This window comes from Leishmania martiniquensis, chromosome 31, assembly GCF_017916325.1.
Source record: "Leishmania martiniquensis isolate LSCM1 chromosome 31, whole genome shotgun sequence".
NCBI lineage: Eukaryota > Euglenozoa > Kinetoplastea > Trypanosomatida > Trypanosomatidae > Leishmania > Leishmania martiniquensis.
In genome coordinates this window covers 1,198,367-1,213,039 of record NC_090166.1, presented here as the reverse complement: position 1 = coordinate 1,213,039, position 14,673 = coordinate 1,198,367, and the positions used below count along the sequence as shown (strand labels likewise).

At 60.3% G+C, this 14,673-nt stretch overlaps 5 protein-coding genes across 5 annotated transcripts; all 5 read left to right on the top strand.

The window, feature by feature from the left end:
• Positions 1 to 2,200: 2,200 nt before the first annotated feature.
• Positions 2,201 to 3,295, top strand: LSCM1_01542 (uncharacterized protein; the record flags this gene model as incomplete). The annotated part of the gene is made up of 1 exon (XM_067319148.1): positions 2,201 to 3,295. One exon carries the CDS (start codon positions 2,201 to 2,203, stop codon positions 3,293 to 3,295), a length of 1,095 nt encoding a protein of 364 aa, XP_067176427.1.
• Positions 3,296 to 6,471: 3,176 nt separating this feature from the next.
• On the top strand, positions 6,472 to 7,479 carry LSCM1_01541 (uncharacterized protein; the record flags this gene model as incomplete). Its single annotated transcript, XM_067319147.1, has 1 exon — positions 6,472 to 7,479. The coding sequence occupies one exon, from the start codon at positions 6,472 to 6,474 to the stop codon at positions 7,477 to 7,479; it is 1,008 nt and encodes a 335-aa protein (XP_067176426.1).
• Positions 7,480 to 10,750: 3,271 nt separating this feature from the next.
• On the top strand, positions 10,751 to 11,122 carry LSCM1_01540 (uncharacterized protein; the record flags this gene model as incomplete). The annotated part of the gene is made up of 1 exon (XM_067319146.1): positions 10,751 to 11,122. One exon carries the CDS (start codon positions 10,751 to 10,753, stop codon positions 11,120 to 11,122), a length of 372 nt encoding a protein of 123 aa, XP_067176425.1.
• Positions 11,123 to 11,692: 570 nt separating this feature from the next.
• Positions 11,693 to 12,058, top strand: LSCM1_01539 (uncharacterized protein; the record flags this gene model as incomplete). The annotated part of the gene is made up of 1 exon (XM_067319145.1): positions 11,693 to 12,058. One exon carries the CDS (start codon positions 11,693 to 11,695, stop codon positions 12,056 to 12,058), a length of 366 nt encoding a protein of 121 aa, XP_067176424.1.
• A 1,484-nt stretch (positions 12,059 to 13,542) lies between these two features.
• Positions 13,543 to 14,673, top strand: LSCM1_01538 (uncharacterized protein; the record flags this gene model as incomplete). Its single annotated transcript, XM_067319144.1, has 1 exon — positions 13,543 to 14,673. The coding sequence occupies one exon, from the start codon at positions 13,543 to 13,545 to the stop codon at positions 14,671 to 14,673; it is 1,131 nt and encodes a 376-aa protein (XP_067176423.1).

Sequence of the window (14,673 nt, the reverse complement as noted above, 5' to 3'; positions counted from 1 at the left end):
AAAGACACCTCAATTCGTCTCGTATCTCAGGGGCCCCGCAACCTGTTCTTCCAACGCTCCGTCGCTTCTGGTGTTGGCTCAGGGTCATGCACCATGTCGCCGCTCGCATCACAGGGGCGGCTGTCAGGCGACCTGTGAGGCGGGCAGGTGGCGTGTGAGGCAGAGGTGGTGTCTAGGTGGCTTACTTTTGCGCGCCGTTGCATCACGCGTGCTCACGGCTCCTTTGCACGAGGCGATGGGCCCTTTGTGACAGATCCGGTGCGTGCGGCAGTGAAGCAGTACTTGGCGCCATCTGCGAGGGATCGCGGCTGCAGCTCTGATTCACTGGCTCTCCCAGCTGCCTTCTTGTTTCGCTCCCCTCGGCAAACCTGCGTTCCTGTCTCTCCATCGGCCCGCCCTTCGAGCTTAGACATGCGTTGCGGCGAGGCATTGGGCACCCTTCTGCTCTCTCAGGCGTCGCCGAGCAGAGGGGGAGGGTGAGGCGCGCGCCGCAGGGGCTCGGCACAATAAAACAAGCAAACAAAACGTCTCGGGCGTTAATCGATTCGCACGGACGTCCTATCGCATGCTCTCGGTAGGTGCCGTCGCCACAATGTAACGCCACTTCGGGGTCATGTGAATGTAGCTCCTCTGTTGAAAGCAGCAGCACGGCAGCGAGTGACGTCCTGTCGTTTGAGCGGCTCAGCGTGGGGTGAACCCATACCTCTCTGACGATGCGAGTGCTGCGTCCTCTCCTTCTTTCGGTGTCCTTCTTTTTTATTTCTCTATCCTCGCCGTCGTCGCGCTACAGACGATCTTTGGTATTCTGTCACGTGACGAAGAAGGCAGAAGACGAGCTGCCTGGGGAGATGGGCGAGGGACTGCCCTCCCCCTTCCCTCATTCACTGCCGGGCATCGTCTCATTTTCTAGCTGCTGCCGGTCCGCCATGAGGAGGGGCTCGCGCAGTGCATCGGCTACTTCTTGCGAGGCCCTGATGCCCTCCTCTGGCCTAGCGAGGCGATCGCCTCATGCCCCCTCCCCCTGAAGCCTTCGCATGCCTGCTTCCTTGGGCAGCACCCACCCCCACCACCCTCTTTGAACTCGACTACGCCGGGCCTCAGGGGATTGGTCGCCCAGTATGCGTCGTTCCACAGCCGAAATGATGATATGGATAAGCGCTGCGCCACTGCAAGCAGCAGTTTTCTGTACGCACAGGACTCGTTCGGCAGCCCAAAGAACCATGGCATCCACGACTGTGTATGCGCGCTCGGACCCTGTGGGCCTGCTTCTTGAGCTCCTAGCAGCCTTCGCAGCCCGCTACTCGCCTGGGCGGCTCTGAGGCGAGACGCATCCCCCGGCGCACCCGAGGTTGAGGTGATGACACCAACGGAGCTCGTGACCCCTTCTCCTCGGAGTGCTTGAGGCAAAAGGGAAGTCCCCCCATGAACGCCGAAGCTTGCTGCTGGAGAAGGAGGCGCAGGACGGCAGGGTAGTGCTGCCGCGCCGTGCGCTCATGGTGGGTGACCGCCTCATGACGGACATCCAGTTCGGCAAAGGCATCGGCTCTTGTGCAACGTAGGTTTTCGTGCGTTGCAGGGTAGCCTGCCACACGTGGAGCTTGTAGCCAAAGAGGTAGGCGCATGGGGCACTAGATGCTGGGATCAACACCCCACCCCCGCTCTTTCTACCTCATCCCTCGAAAAAGAAGTGGCGGCCGCTGTGAGGCGGTCAGCATGTGAGGCTACATTACCCCTCCTCCCTCCCTGCCCCCTATTGGAATCTCCCGCAATCGCCTATTCTTTAGCAGTGGCGTGCGAAGGACGTGTTGTGCGTCGTATTTCAGGCGAACAAACCGAAGGGAGCGATGCATTCGCCGACATCGAGCGGTGAAAAGGGTCTTTGCCGCCCTTTTGTGCCCCCCTCGTCGTCGGCCCAGACGCGTCTGCGGCGCCTTCAGCGTCATTTTCCCCGTTAGTGACAACGTCGTCAGTGCCAACATTTTGTATAACACCGTCGAGGCTCCCCGGGCAGAGGGAGATTGCAGTGTGAGTCTGACGGCGGGCTGCATGCCATCTGCTCGTAGGCCGTTTCGCGCTCCAACGTCCCCCTTTCTCTTGCTCAGCGTCGCATCTTTTTCTTTCCACACTGCCCCACGTCCTCACGTACCGGCCGGCAGACGTCACGCAACGACATAGTTTTTATTGTGCTACTCTGTGAGCCATGCCACAGCGAATCACGCAAACGTTGGCTGCGCAGCTGGTGGCCTCGCCGGTCAAGTACATGCTACTCGACATCGACGGCGTAATCTGGCGCGGGGAGCACCTGATTGACGGCGTGCGGGAGACGCTGCAGTACCTACGTGACCAGGGCAAGGAAATCCGCTTCATCTCTAACAACGCGTCGCTGTCGCGCGAGGAGCTGCTACAGAGCTTCAGGAAGAAAGGGATCGATGGCGTGACGGTGAAGGAGTGCTACAACAGCGCGTACGCAGCGGCGCTTCGGCTGAAGCAGTTGCTGGGTAAGGTAGATGTGCCTGGTGAGGAGCCGCGCGTGCACGGCAACGTGTTTGTGATTGGCGAGCAGGGGCTGCATGACGAGCTGCAGCAGGTGCTTGCACCGGGGTTCATCACTTACGGCGTGGAGCTGCACGACGCCGAGCGCGCAGGTGGGTACGATTCGCGGGTGCTTGGTGATGCGTGGCGCGTACCCTGCCTGCCGCCACCAAAGAAGCGCCTGGTGGCTTGCACTGGGAAGTCGTGCCGCATGGTGCAGGCGGGCACCGACAACGCGGAGATGATTTCGCTCTCCGACCTCAACGCCGCTGCGGTCGTCATTGGGCTTGACAAGCACTTCAACATCCTCAAGCTCGGGTACGGGTCACTGGTGCTGCAAGGGCCGCCTGCGGATCTGCGCAACGCAACGTATTCGCCGCCTTTGTTTCTCGCCACGAACGAGGATCCGCAGCTTCCCGTTGGCCTCGATGGGGCCATGGTCCCCGGCGCCGGGGCGTTGGTGAGCGCGCTTTGCACGGCTGCCGGAAAGCGGCCGGACGCTGTGTGTGGGAAGCCCCATGAGGACATGGCGAAGATCCTCTTTGAGGCGGAGGGCATCACAAATCCGCGGGAGGAATGCATCATGATTGGCGATCGGCTGACGACGGATGTGATGTTTGGGAATGCGGCCGGGTGCCTGAGCATGCTGGTGCTGAGCGGCGTTGAGGGAGTCGCCGACGTGGAGGAGGCGACGCGGCAAGGCAAGACGGCGCTCATTCCCGACTATGTGGGCGAATCCCTCGCCTGCCTCTTGCCCTCATGAGCGGACGCAGCCGGTGATGGCCCATGTGGGTGGTGGTCAATGGAAGGCACTTTCCCGTTCGTCCGTTTCACTGTGTTGCGCGCCCGTGCTCTCGTGTCTGGTCCTCCTCTGCGTCGCCGTGATTTGGCAGCGGCACCGCTGAAGCGGCGCACAGAGCCGTCCTTTTCCCACCCACCCACCCAACAACGATGGGAAGGGGTGGGGGAAAAGAGCGACGACGCTCTCGAAAACGGCGCTTCACCATATAGCCGATAGGAGGGGATATCGGGGGGCGGGGGGGGGGTCGACACGCCTCTTCGAATGCGTGCCTCGCACAAGGAAAAAGACGCTTCGGCCAATAATGCTGCGGATAATACGAGGGGCCCCGCTTTTTGCTGGTGTGTTTCACTCAATGCCATGCGCTCTACACGGCGTGGACGGGGCCTCAGGGAAAGCGTATGCAAGTGTTCTCCGCTACAATAGAGCTCCCTCATGACTTCTTTGGGCTCCACCCTCGCTTGGAAGTGCCGGCACCCCTTTTTTGATATTCCTTCCCTCCCCGCCCCCTCGCTCTCACTCTCGCCATGCCATAGAGGCCTTCATCGGCACGTGTGCAATGCTCTGTGCCGCGCTCGCAGCCTGCTTCTGTTTTTGATCCGATTCACCGCTCGCTCCGCCTGTGTCTGCGATCGAAAGCTCAGCAGATCGCGCTTCGAACATTATATCCTCTAGTGAACCTCCTGTAGCTCTTTAAGTGCGTGTAAACAGCGCACATGCGTTTGCCCTTACCCATTGCTCGCCGCACGCTTTCGCACCTCGACCTCCTTGTCGCTCTATCTGCCGTGCGTCTCTTCATGGCGCACCGGGCGACCCCCTTACAGTCTCAACTGGCCACACCGTCAGCAAGCGGGTCCTCCTGCTCACAGCTGTCGGTGCCTGGCCTCCGCTTTTGAATTCTGTCGTATCCCCTTCGCAGAACGTAGGTGACAGCGGTAGCCTCGCTCACCTCGCGCAGGGTCGACGAGATGATCTCCAGCTTCCGTAGCTTTCTCCACCCAACCGTCTCCGGCCTCCAATCAAGGCGTTCGGAGTATCATGGGCATCACCAGCGCTCAGGCAGTCACGGTGACGGTGAACTGCCGCAGGGCTTGGCAGGAAACAGGTCGAATACACGAAGAGGCGGCTCGCGTTCCGCGGATAGAACCACGGCGTATCCAGAGGCACTACCCTGCGTGCTCAGCAAACGATTCAATGGGCCAGTCATCGGCACTGCTGTAATCGATGAGATGACGATGCCTCTAGCGGAGGCTACCGCCACCTTCGAGATGGTGACCCCAGCGAGCAGCCCGCTGCTCCAGACGCGCGTGAAAGAACGCTTCGAGGCTGCAGCTGAAAAGGAGATGGTCCGCCATCGTGATGAGCAAGCAAAGATCTCACAGAGTTGCAGCGATAGATCGGCAAGCGCTAGTTCGTCGCGCAAAGGCGTGAGCGCCTCCGACTTTTTTGACACCCCTGACAAGCCTCTCACGCGTTTGCATCCCGGCGCTGGGCATCGACGCCGCGAAGTGCTGAATAAAGGCAACTACTTCATCTTCTCAGATCGCTACCTGAGTGCGTACCCATCGTCATGCATCACTGGCGTGACAAACGAGCTGCACATGGCCGCCCCCGAAAACCGCGCCAGAGCGCACGAGGGGGTAAGTGGCCCGGATGCCGAAAAGCGGCGGCTGCAGGAGGTGAAGGACTATATCAAGGAGGCGGAGCTCGAGTACCGGCCCCTGTTCCGCCGTCGCCGCTCTGCCAAGGTCTACGGTAGTGCGCAGTACCTCTAAGCGAACGACGGCTCCACACCGCCTATCATAGGTGCGACGCCCTCGCTGTCAACCCTTCCAAATCTTCTCAGGGCAGCCACCGATCCCGGCGGAGAGGAGCGGTGCATCTCACCCGCACCGGCGAAGACGTGTTTTAGTCACCGTGCCCTCCGCACCACATTTATAACTTGCGTCGGGGTGGGGGAGGAGTGACAGTATCTGCCTTCCGTTGAACAGCGACAAAGATCATACCTTTGTCAGCTCTGTTGCTGCCTGTATTCGTCCCTCTCTCTCTGCACTGACTTGCCATGTATGTATCCATGTGCTTGGGCGCATGGGCCCCTTCAGCGTATACACTGTCTTTTCTTTCTCGGTCTTTCTCTCGACGCCCCCTCCCCCACGCCCCGCACCCGGCCTCATCCCAATATTTGAGGATACCTCACCTGGGGATGGAGGGGCTGAGGGGCTCAGCACTTCAGTCCTGTGCTGCGAAGTCGATCAGCAAATACCCCTATCCTCGTTAAAGGCTGAATTGCCTCTGCCTTTTTCATTCGGCCGTGCACCTGCGACGTAGCAAAGCCATGCGAATGGATAGCCACGCATGCTGTCCGTTCGGCCTCGGCGCATACCACCCTCCACCCCACTCCGGCCATGCAGGCGCTGGTGCGACAACTGCCATGGAAAAAGTATCCGCCTCGCGCCATCGCTTCTGAAGTGGCGCGCCACATGCTGCAAGCGATGGTGCGTGGCAGCCCTGCTAGCCGACCACCCCGCCCAGCGAACGGACAGACGCCGCGCTCAGTTGAAGAGGTGGGCCGGCCACTTCCGCACGCGTGCAGACGCCTATGCGCCGTCTGCCACAAGAGCCGGGGCCGTTGCAAGTCCGACCCCTTCCGCTATCTAAAAAGAATACGCCACGCGTGTGTGGAGGACACCTGCGATGTGCACATTTATTAACTGACGTGACGCGCGCACCGCTGCTGCGGTACGGACGCGGACTATGCCCAAATCAAACCTGCAGGTGCTCCGCACTCGCAAAAAAAGACGAGAGAGAAGGAGATGGGCACGGCGCCACGCGAGCTGATTCCGGCAAGGCACAGGTGCCCTTGCACAGCCCACCTTATGCAAGCGCCGTGCCCCCATCTGGCGGCGCCCCAGAGCCCGAAGCCGTATGTCGGATGCGCTACAGCGCGCGCGTCACACGATCTCGGCGCCTCCGCTCTCTCCAATGGTCTCTGAACCTCCTCCCTGGACTGCTTTCCTGTGCGAAATCGACCGCCGCCGCACCCGCGCGGACCTCTCCAAGACCCGCGATATCACACGCGCCTGCCGAGTCGACCTTTTCATTTGTTTTTCTGCTGCTGAGATCTCACCGCTTCTGCCGTCATGCGCCGTGTCATCTCCTCCTCCCTCGCCCGGTGCGCCGGCACTGTCTGCGTCACATCGGCGCTGCTGCAGCTCCCGCAGCGACGCTTCCAGTCGCAAGCACCACCTGGCGCTCCCCAGCAGGGTGGTGCTGTCCAAGAGCACGGCCAAGATGGAAGGCCAATATTTCGTTCGTTAAAGAAGCCGACGGAGGTCCCGAAGCTTGTGAAGATCAATACGACGGATAAAGGCATCACGAATGTGCAGCTGGCCCGTGCGCCAGTGAACTCGCTCAGCCTAGAGCTTCTGAAGGAAATCAACCAATGGATGCTCTGGCTTGGCAGTAACGAGGAGACAAAGGCCGTCGTCATCTCCTCCGCGATTCCGACAGTCTTCTCTGGCGGTCTTGAGTTTAGTGAAGTGCACAACCCGAAGCCGGAACGCATCTCACTTTTCTGGCAGAGCTTCCAGGAGATGTGGCTCATCTTGAACTCCTTTCCCAAGCCCATCATCGCGGCTATCAACGGCAACTCACCAGCGGCGGGTTGCATCATCGCGATGGGCTGCGACTATCGCGTCATGGCTCGCGGGCCGAAGGACAATCAGAACAACAGCCGTCTGTACCGCATCGGCCTTAACGAGTCAAAGCTGGGACTCGTCGCCCCTCCGTGGACGGTACCGGCGTATTGCTGCCTTATGGGTCCCCGCCAGGCGGAACGAATGCTGCAGCTGGGTGAGACTCCCGTGGCCGACGATGCGCTAAAGCTTGGGCTGATCGACGAGGTCACCCCCGATGACGAGCGGACCGTCGAGGTCGCCTACCAGCAGGCGGAGCGCTTCCTCACCGTGCCACAACAGTCTCGGCAGGAGGCACGTGACCTGGTGCGCGGCGAGTACCTCGAGCTCCTCTCCTCTGAGGAGAAGCGGCAGTACGACGTGGAGGTGTTTAAGAAGATGGTGCAGAGCCCCGAGGCGCAGAAGAATCTTGAAACGTACCTCCAGCGCCTGAAGAGCCGCTCTCGGAAGTAACGGCGCGGCCGCCTTCTGTGCCACGCATTCACCGCGGCGTGAAGGCTCGCGGAGGCAGGGAATATGACACCACGCTCCTCCCTCTGCTTTTCGGTGTTTCTCTGCTTTACCCCGTCTGCTTGCCATTCAGCGGGTGCTGCTCTCCACCCCTCTGCCCCACCCCCTCACCTGTGCCACGCGCAGGGGGTCAAGCTTTGACCTCTCTCCCCGTAGTGCCGCCCGCCCATCCGCGTGCACATGTGCGTCGCCGGCGCATAGCAGTGTCCCATCCGCTGAGGCAGGCGGGGGGAGGGGCCATCCACCCCCGACGAGCCGCGCACGACGTGCACGCAAATGGATGGCGCCCACTGTGCGCACGCGCTGCGGACCACTGCCGACATGGCGCAGCGCAAGCGAGGGGCATACCTCATGCATCGGAGTTGAGGGGGGGAGGGGGCAACGGAGGCGGGCCGGCTGCGGTGGCTGCTCATCTGTGAATGAGGTGTCACATCAAAAAAAAAGTAAAGTGTTTCGTTTGCGCAGATGCGATGCGTCCACTGCTCGACGGCGCGGAGACGGGCGCAAAGGGGCACTCGGCAGCTCGCCCACGCCTCTCTTCCCGACCACCGTGCGCTTGCGTTACCTTAGCGCTTTTGGCGTTGTCGTCGTTTAGGTTTTCAGCGGCCCGATGCCCCACTCATCCGTCGCGGGCGGCGCCCGTTGCTATACTTTCGGTGCGGCGCTGTCCCCGTTTTGTCACTGCTCGTCCAAAGGTTCGCTGCAGAGGAAGGCAAACATGTGTTTGTATCCGAGCAGTTTGGAGGTGCTCTGTGAGTTCCGCGGGAAGAGCTGCAGGGGTGTACGAAAGAGTGGCATGGCATCCGGGTCCAGTGGCGCTGGAAGGGGGAGACCTTCTGACTGGGTACATCGCTTGCCTGCGTCCCTCCCCCTCTTCCTTCCCCCCCCCCCGCCTCTCATAGAAAGCGGCGAGGAGGTGCGTTTACCATGCCTCTGCAGATTGTGATAGCGAACGTGCGTTTGGCAGCTTTCGATACTTCCCTTTTCTGCCCTCTATGCAGTCGTCTTTTCTGTAGCCGTTACATATATGTCTATGTGTGTGCGTGTGTGGTTGGCTGGTCTCGGACTTGCGCGGTCTTTCACGAACGCCTTCTCTACTGCTGTCCGGCGCATCCCCAAGCCTCCACTTCGCGCCCTGCGTCTATGCTTCCTCTGCTGTTATGCGCCGCCCACCTCATGCTTTCTTTGCTTTCCTTTTTGGCCCCCTCTTCTCGAGTGTGTACATTGCCCATCGCTTCTCTCAGCCTCTTTGTTTTTATTTTTGTTTTTTGACCTCCGCCTGCGCAGCATTATACCGTTTTTCTTCCCCCCCATCCCCCCATCCCCCCTTCTACTCCCTTGATCTTTTGGCCTCCGTTCTTTCTCATTACACACGCACACACACACACAAAAAGGCAGCAAACGTCGGCGTTGGGGCACCTGTCCCTCTTCACCTCCCTTTCGCATCGGCCGTCTCGTGTCGTCTGCCGTGTCGAGTGGCGGCAAAGACGTTTTTTGTGTGTTCTTCCTTCGCTTCATGAACACGTATCAGTTCGCATACGCCTCTTGGGCGGTTGTTGCCTTCTCCGTGTTTGGTCCGCATGCGCTTTTCCTGAGTAAACCGTTTTTTTTTGCGCGGGATGGCTTCAATCCGCATTCGGCCACCACGCGCCGCAGCGCGGATTGCGCCGCCTGTGCGAGTGGGCATGCCAACGGAAATGAAGGGCGATGGCGGGGGGCCGCGATGCGAACATACGGGGTACGGAAGCGCAGAGGTGCGTGTGCAGCATCTGCTGGGTACGATTCGCTCCAGTTATGCGCCTACCTGCGCCGCTCTCTCGCTCTCTCTCTCTGTATGCCAAGCCCCCACACGCAAGGGGCTTTGTTTTTCGCCTGTAAGCCCAATCCACAGCACGCCGCCACGCGGTCGTGAGGTACAGGGAAGGAGAGCGAACGCAAAGCGTTGTGTGAGGACAGGAGGGCATATCGAGCCGCAGCGGGCGAAACCTGCGGACACGCAACTGCAGGGGGGAGCTGCCGTGATCTCCGCATTTCTCCTGCGTGTCTGCGCTCTCGCACCCTTTCTTGCCCTTTCCGATTTTTTTGCATCTCGTTCCTTTCATTGATTGACAGCGTACGGGTGACCTGGAGCCTCAGTCTCCTTTCGGCTTGATGTTGGGCGCATAGGCACTGTTTCGATGGCAGGACGGAGGGTGGACCCCTTGCTTCCACCACCTTCTCGCTTCATACCTTTCGTCCGCTCTCCCCTACCTGAGAAGGGTCAATAGCAGCACCGACAACAACGACAAACAAAAAAGGGATTGGCGCAAACGGTGACACCCGGCGAGGCCGTCGGCGGTTCTCACAGTGCCGCTCACAGCGGATCGCTGAGACCTGCGGCAGCCCGCCCGTTCCGTTTTTCTTCATGCCTCTCCCTTTAACGCGACGAGGAGGCGCGCGACTCGCCTTGGGCCATGGGGCCATCCTGTATTGCCCCTTAACGCTGCAGTGTGATGTGAAAACACGGCAGTCACGGTTCTCTTTGCCGAACTGCCCACGCCCCGAGGCGCCTCTCGCTTACAACAGGACTCCTCGTGTCCTCCTCCTGCTCCTACACCCTTCTCCCTCCTCCTTCCACAGGCAAGTTACGCAATGGGGCTTGCAAGTACCCCAACGAGCCACTCGCCCCTGCATTTACTGCTACGGGGCTTGCTGCGCGTGCAACGCTCTTCGACTCGCCAGGCCCTTCCGTGTGTGCGGCACACTGATGCGCCTGCGAGGCTATGAGCGCTACCGCTCGACGCGCGACATGTCAAAAGGAGGCACAGCGCACACAGTAGCAGATCAACACGGCGGTAGAGGCATAACGACTCGATGCAGCACTGCACCACCTGGGTGACCGAGGACACTTTTTTATCCAGACGATGAGGGATGCCCTCCCCACTCTATCTCAAAGTGTGCCGCAGGGCCTGCTTCTGTAGCCCCGACTGCCACCCCACCTCCTCCACGGCTTCTCCCGCACCCAGCGGGAAGGGGTCCGCTGGAAGCTGGGCCTCCACCAGCTCGGTCCGTGCGGTATCATGGACGATGAAATGGACCTCGGGAAGACCGTTCAAGTGTCGATCTTCCTCGCGGCCATTACGAAGCGCGGCGTCTTTGGCACGTACCTCATCGTTGCCCCGTTCTCCAGCGTGGAGAGAGCGGGGCAACAGATCTGCTGCGCTGGGTGTCGTGGATGCGCCTGACCGAATTCTGCGGGAGGTCCGAGTTGCGATCTAAGCTGCGATCGCGGCTTCAAAAATCGCGCCATTCCGGCTTTGCACAGCACGAAACTCTGCGTGTGCAATGGGCGCAGAGCGTGCCCGCGAGCGTTCTGGCAAAGACAGTCGGCGGCGTCGCGTTCATGAGCTGCGAATCCGTCGTGATGGACCATGGTGCGCTGGCTCGCTTTTTCCACTGGGATGAGACCCTTGCCGATGAAGCGCACCACCTGAAGAAGGTTGACTGCAAGCTGATGCGGGCCCTCTGCAAGGCAGTGTGCCTGACGCTCCCCATCGTCACGGGCACACCAGTCCAGAATTGCCTTGGGGGAACTGTGGACACGTAGAGACTACGTCGAGCTGCCGCTCTTCAGCCACGAAGAGGGCTGTCAACGGTATCTGCGTGAAGTGATGGCAGCACTCTCAAGCGGAAAAGAGCGTCGGATCCGTGAGGAAGGAGAAGGTGAAGGCTGTGAAGGTATAGCCGGTCAACAACCTACAAAAAAAGATCCTAGCCGTGGGCGTTGGGTCGACACATCCTAATTCGTTGAAGATGAGCATCTGTGCCAACGAAGAGACGGCTGCACATCTCGCCTGCCTCAAGGCGGCACTACAGCCAACCTTTGTACGTCGCGCCAAAGGCGCTGTCGTTATCACACTCCCACCCCAGTACGATCTCGTCCTTCACATCTCGCTCACACCGAAGCAGGAAGCGTGGTACGCCTGTGGTTCAGTCAGATGAACGCTGCAGCAACAACCGCCTCACACACCTCCGAAAGTGCGGCATTCATCCGTTTCTCATCGCCGACTTCTGCGTAGAGTACGAAGTATTGCGCACATTGCGGCAAACGTCTTCGGCACGCGAGCGCTTCGACTGGGTGTTGAAGGCATCAGAGACGCCGAAACCCCTCGACGCCATGCTGCCGGAGCTGCGCTGCCGTGGTCATCGTGTCCCCGTCTTCTCGCAGATGACACAGTCGTTAGTTCCCGTCGTAGAGTACATCTCGTTGAAGAATGCCATCGTCGAAGACGCCCTCTTCGGACACCGTGACACGGAACTGATGATGAGGGTGAACGATTGCGGCGGACGTGATTTGGCCAAGGATGAGGTCAATGCCGAAGGCCTTGAAGCGATGCTGTCTCAGATGCTCGGGTGCACCCTGTTAGACTGGAGCAGCTCTGCGGAGGACTGCCATGGCACTATTCATCGCTTCAGAGGCCCAGGAAAGCCACTTGATGCATCGCACAGCATCGGGCAAGCACGCGCCGCGCTGCTCTCGTGAAGCACTGCAGCGGGTAAGCGTTCTATTGAGGTGTCCCTCGGGCGTGGCAGGCACGCGGAGGGGCCTTCGAGCTGTGCCAAACGCTTTCTGCCACAAGCTGAGCGCGGCCGGTGGCGGCTCGACGTGGCGCTCATCACTCGCAGCATCGCAGAAGATAGGGAGGTCTTTGAAGACCCGCCCTCGTGCGCTGGTGCGGGGGACTCCTGCCAAGGCTCTGCTCGAGAGACGCGCTAATGAAGCTTGGCTTCATCCATTCACGGAGAAGGGCTGCGACGAACGTTTGGCGCCGCAGGCGACAGCACTTCGCGCTGGAAGCGGGGATCTGCCCAACCAGGCGTCGCTCATCTCCACCCACCACTGCCACACGCGTACTAGCTTCACAGCCGCACGAACACCCTCCGACCGCAGCCACTGCTCTACCCCACCCACCCCGCACACCCAGACACCCGCAGCACCGTACGGTGTTTTTTCCCTCGTTATCCAGCGCGCAGATGACACCAGCCTCAACCCTCACCGGCGCGAGCGCCGTTGTCCTGCTTGACTTGTGATTTCAACCCTCACAACAATGCGCGCGCGGTGAATGAACGCCGATGAAGCGGGCAGCAGCGTCCGGTGGCGTTGTGTCGATTGGTCAGCCCGCCACACTTTGGAGGACGAACGGCGGAGCGATATTTTCGATCGCACGCTCCGTCTAGCGTAGTTGGTAGTGCATGGTGAGAGCGGAAACGGGGGTGCATAGCGCCGTGGTGCTCTAGTGCGACGAGTGAGGAGGGCGATTGGCCACGACCTGTGCTGGCCGCCGATGTCCTTCAGCGTGCGGCGGCATCGCTACATGCCGAGCCTCCGAGGAGGAAAAACAACGGCGAGCGGCGCTCTCAAACTATCACCCTCACAGAGAGGAAGCGGTGAGCGCCGAGGAGCTCTCTGTCTGACACTCAATCGTGCATCGCCGCAACGAAGTAATGCCCAACAAGAACAAGTCGTCGACCCAATGCCGATACGCAGCGGCTGCTGCCTGCACTGCCTTGTCTTCTTTTTTTTCAAGGCTTCGGTACCATCGACGCGTAATTGGCTGCCTTGCCGATCCTTTAGGTACACATCAGCACAGATGGCACGACTAACTGCATTGCATTCGCTCGATTCGCGTTGGAATCGAACGCGCTCGCCCAACGCTTCACGGGCTCTTCACTCTTTCCCTGACACCCGCCCCCCCCCCACACACACACATACACATCCAATACGTGCACACACCACATTTCCGTCTACCCCCAGCACCTATCCTGTTGTCGCTGCGCGTTTCCGTCACAGGCATTCTCGCACACGTCTTACTGACCAAACCTGACGCGCCGGAGCCTCCGCTTCTTTCAGGACGCTGTCGAGTGCTTCTACCTGTACACCGCGCATAAAAAGGTTGCAGTCACTGCTCACCGTGGAGCTCCACTGCACTCAGCAGCCCTCTCTCTCTGTCACACGCCGCTGAAGCCATGGCGCCACAAGTCCCCTTCGCTCCCTTTCTACTGGTGACGCTCATGCTGCTCAGCATCGCCGCATGCCCCGCGGCTGCGTGGTGGAGTAAAGGGCACATGGCGGTCGCCCTCATTGCACAGCGCCATATGGATGCGTCTCTGGTGGAGAAGGGCAGCCTCGTCGCGAAGGTGCTCTCCCTCTCTGGCCCCTACCCGGCAAGCCCGGACATGGTGCAGCTGGCGCCGTGGGCCGATGACATGAAAACGGTCGGCCTCCAGACGATGTCGACGTGGCACTTCATCACGACGCCGTACTACCCGGACAAGGGCTTTACCCTCGAGTTCAGCCCCGTGCAGACAGTGAACGTCGCCTCCGTCATCCCGATGCTGCAGTCGGCTCTGCAACACACCGCGTCGAACGCGGAGATCGTCGCCCACTCCCTGGCCCTTCTGATACACTTTATGGGCGACATCCACCAGCCGCTGCACAACGTGAATCTCTTCTCCAAGACGTACCCACAGGGCGACCTTGGCGGTAACACACAGACGGTCACGATCGATTCTAAGGGAACCAAGATGCGGCTGCACGCGTACTGGGACTCGGCGGCGGAGGGCAAAGCTGGCGAGGACAAGCCGCGCCCGCTGAACCAGGCCGACTACGAGGACCTGAACAGGTTTGTCGACTACTTGGAAGCAACGTATGCGAGCACGCTGAAGAGCGCAGAGATTAACCTGCTCAAAACAACGACGATTTCGCGGGAGAGCTACGACCTGGCCGTAAAGCACGCCTACCCCGGCGCGGAGAACGGCGCGACGCTCTCGGCGGAGTACAAGAAGAACGCCAAGACCATCTCGGAGCGGCAGCTGCTGCTTGCCGGCTACCGCCTTGCCAAGATGCTGAACACGACGCTGAAACCGCTCAGCGCGACGAAGATTCTGCAGGGTCTCGAGAACGTCGAAGGCGAGGTGGTCGCAGGGAAGGTGGAGAATCACTACGAGCAGAAGGGCCTCAGCGTCGGTATGACGGCGGGTATCGCTGTCGCCCTGTTCGTGGTCGGCATGCTCACTGCGGTCCTCGTGGTCTTTGCTCTCAGACACTGCTGGAAGCAGGACGACCACCTTGGCGACTATGCGCATGTTCACGTGTAG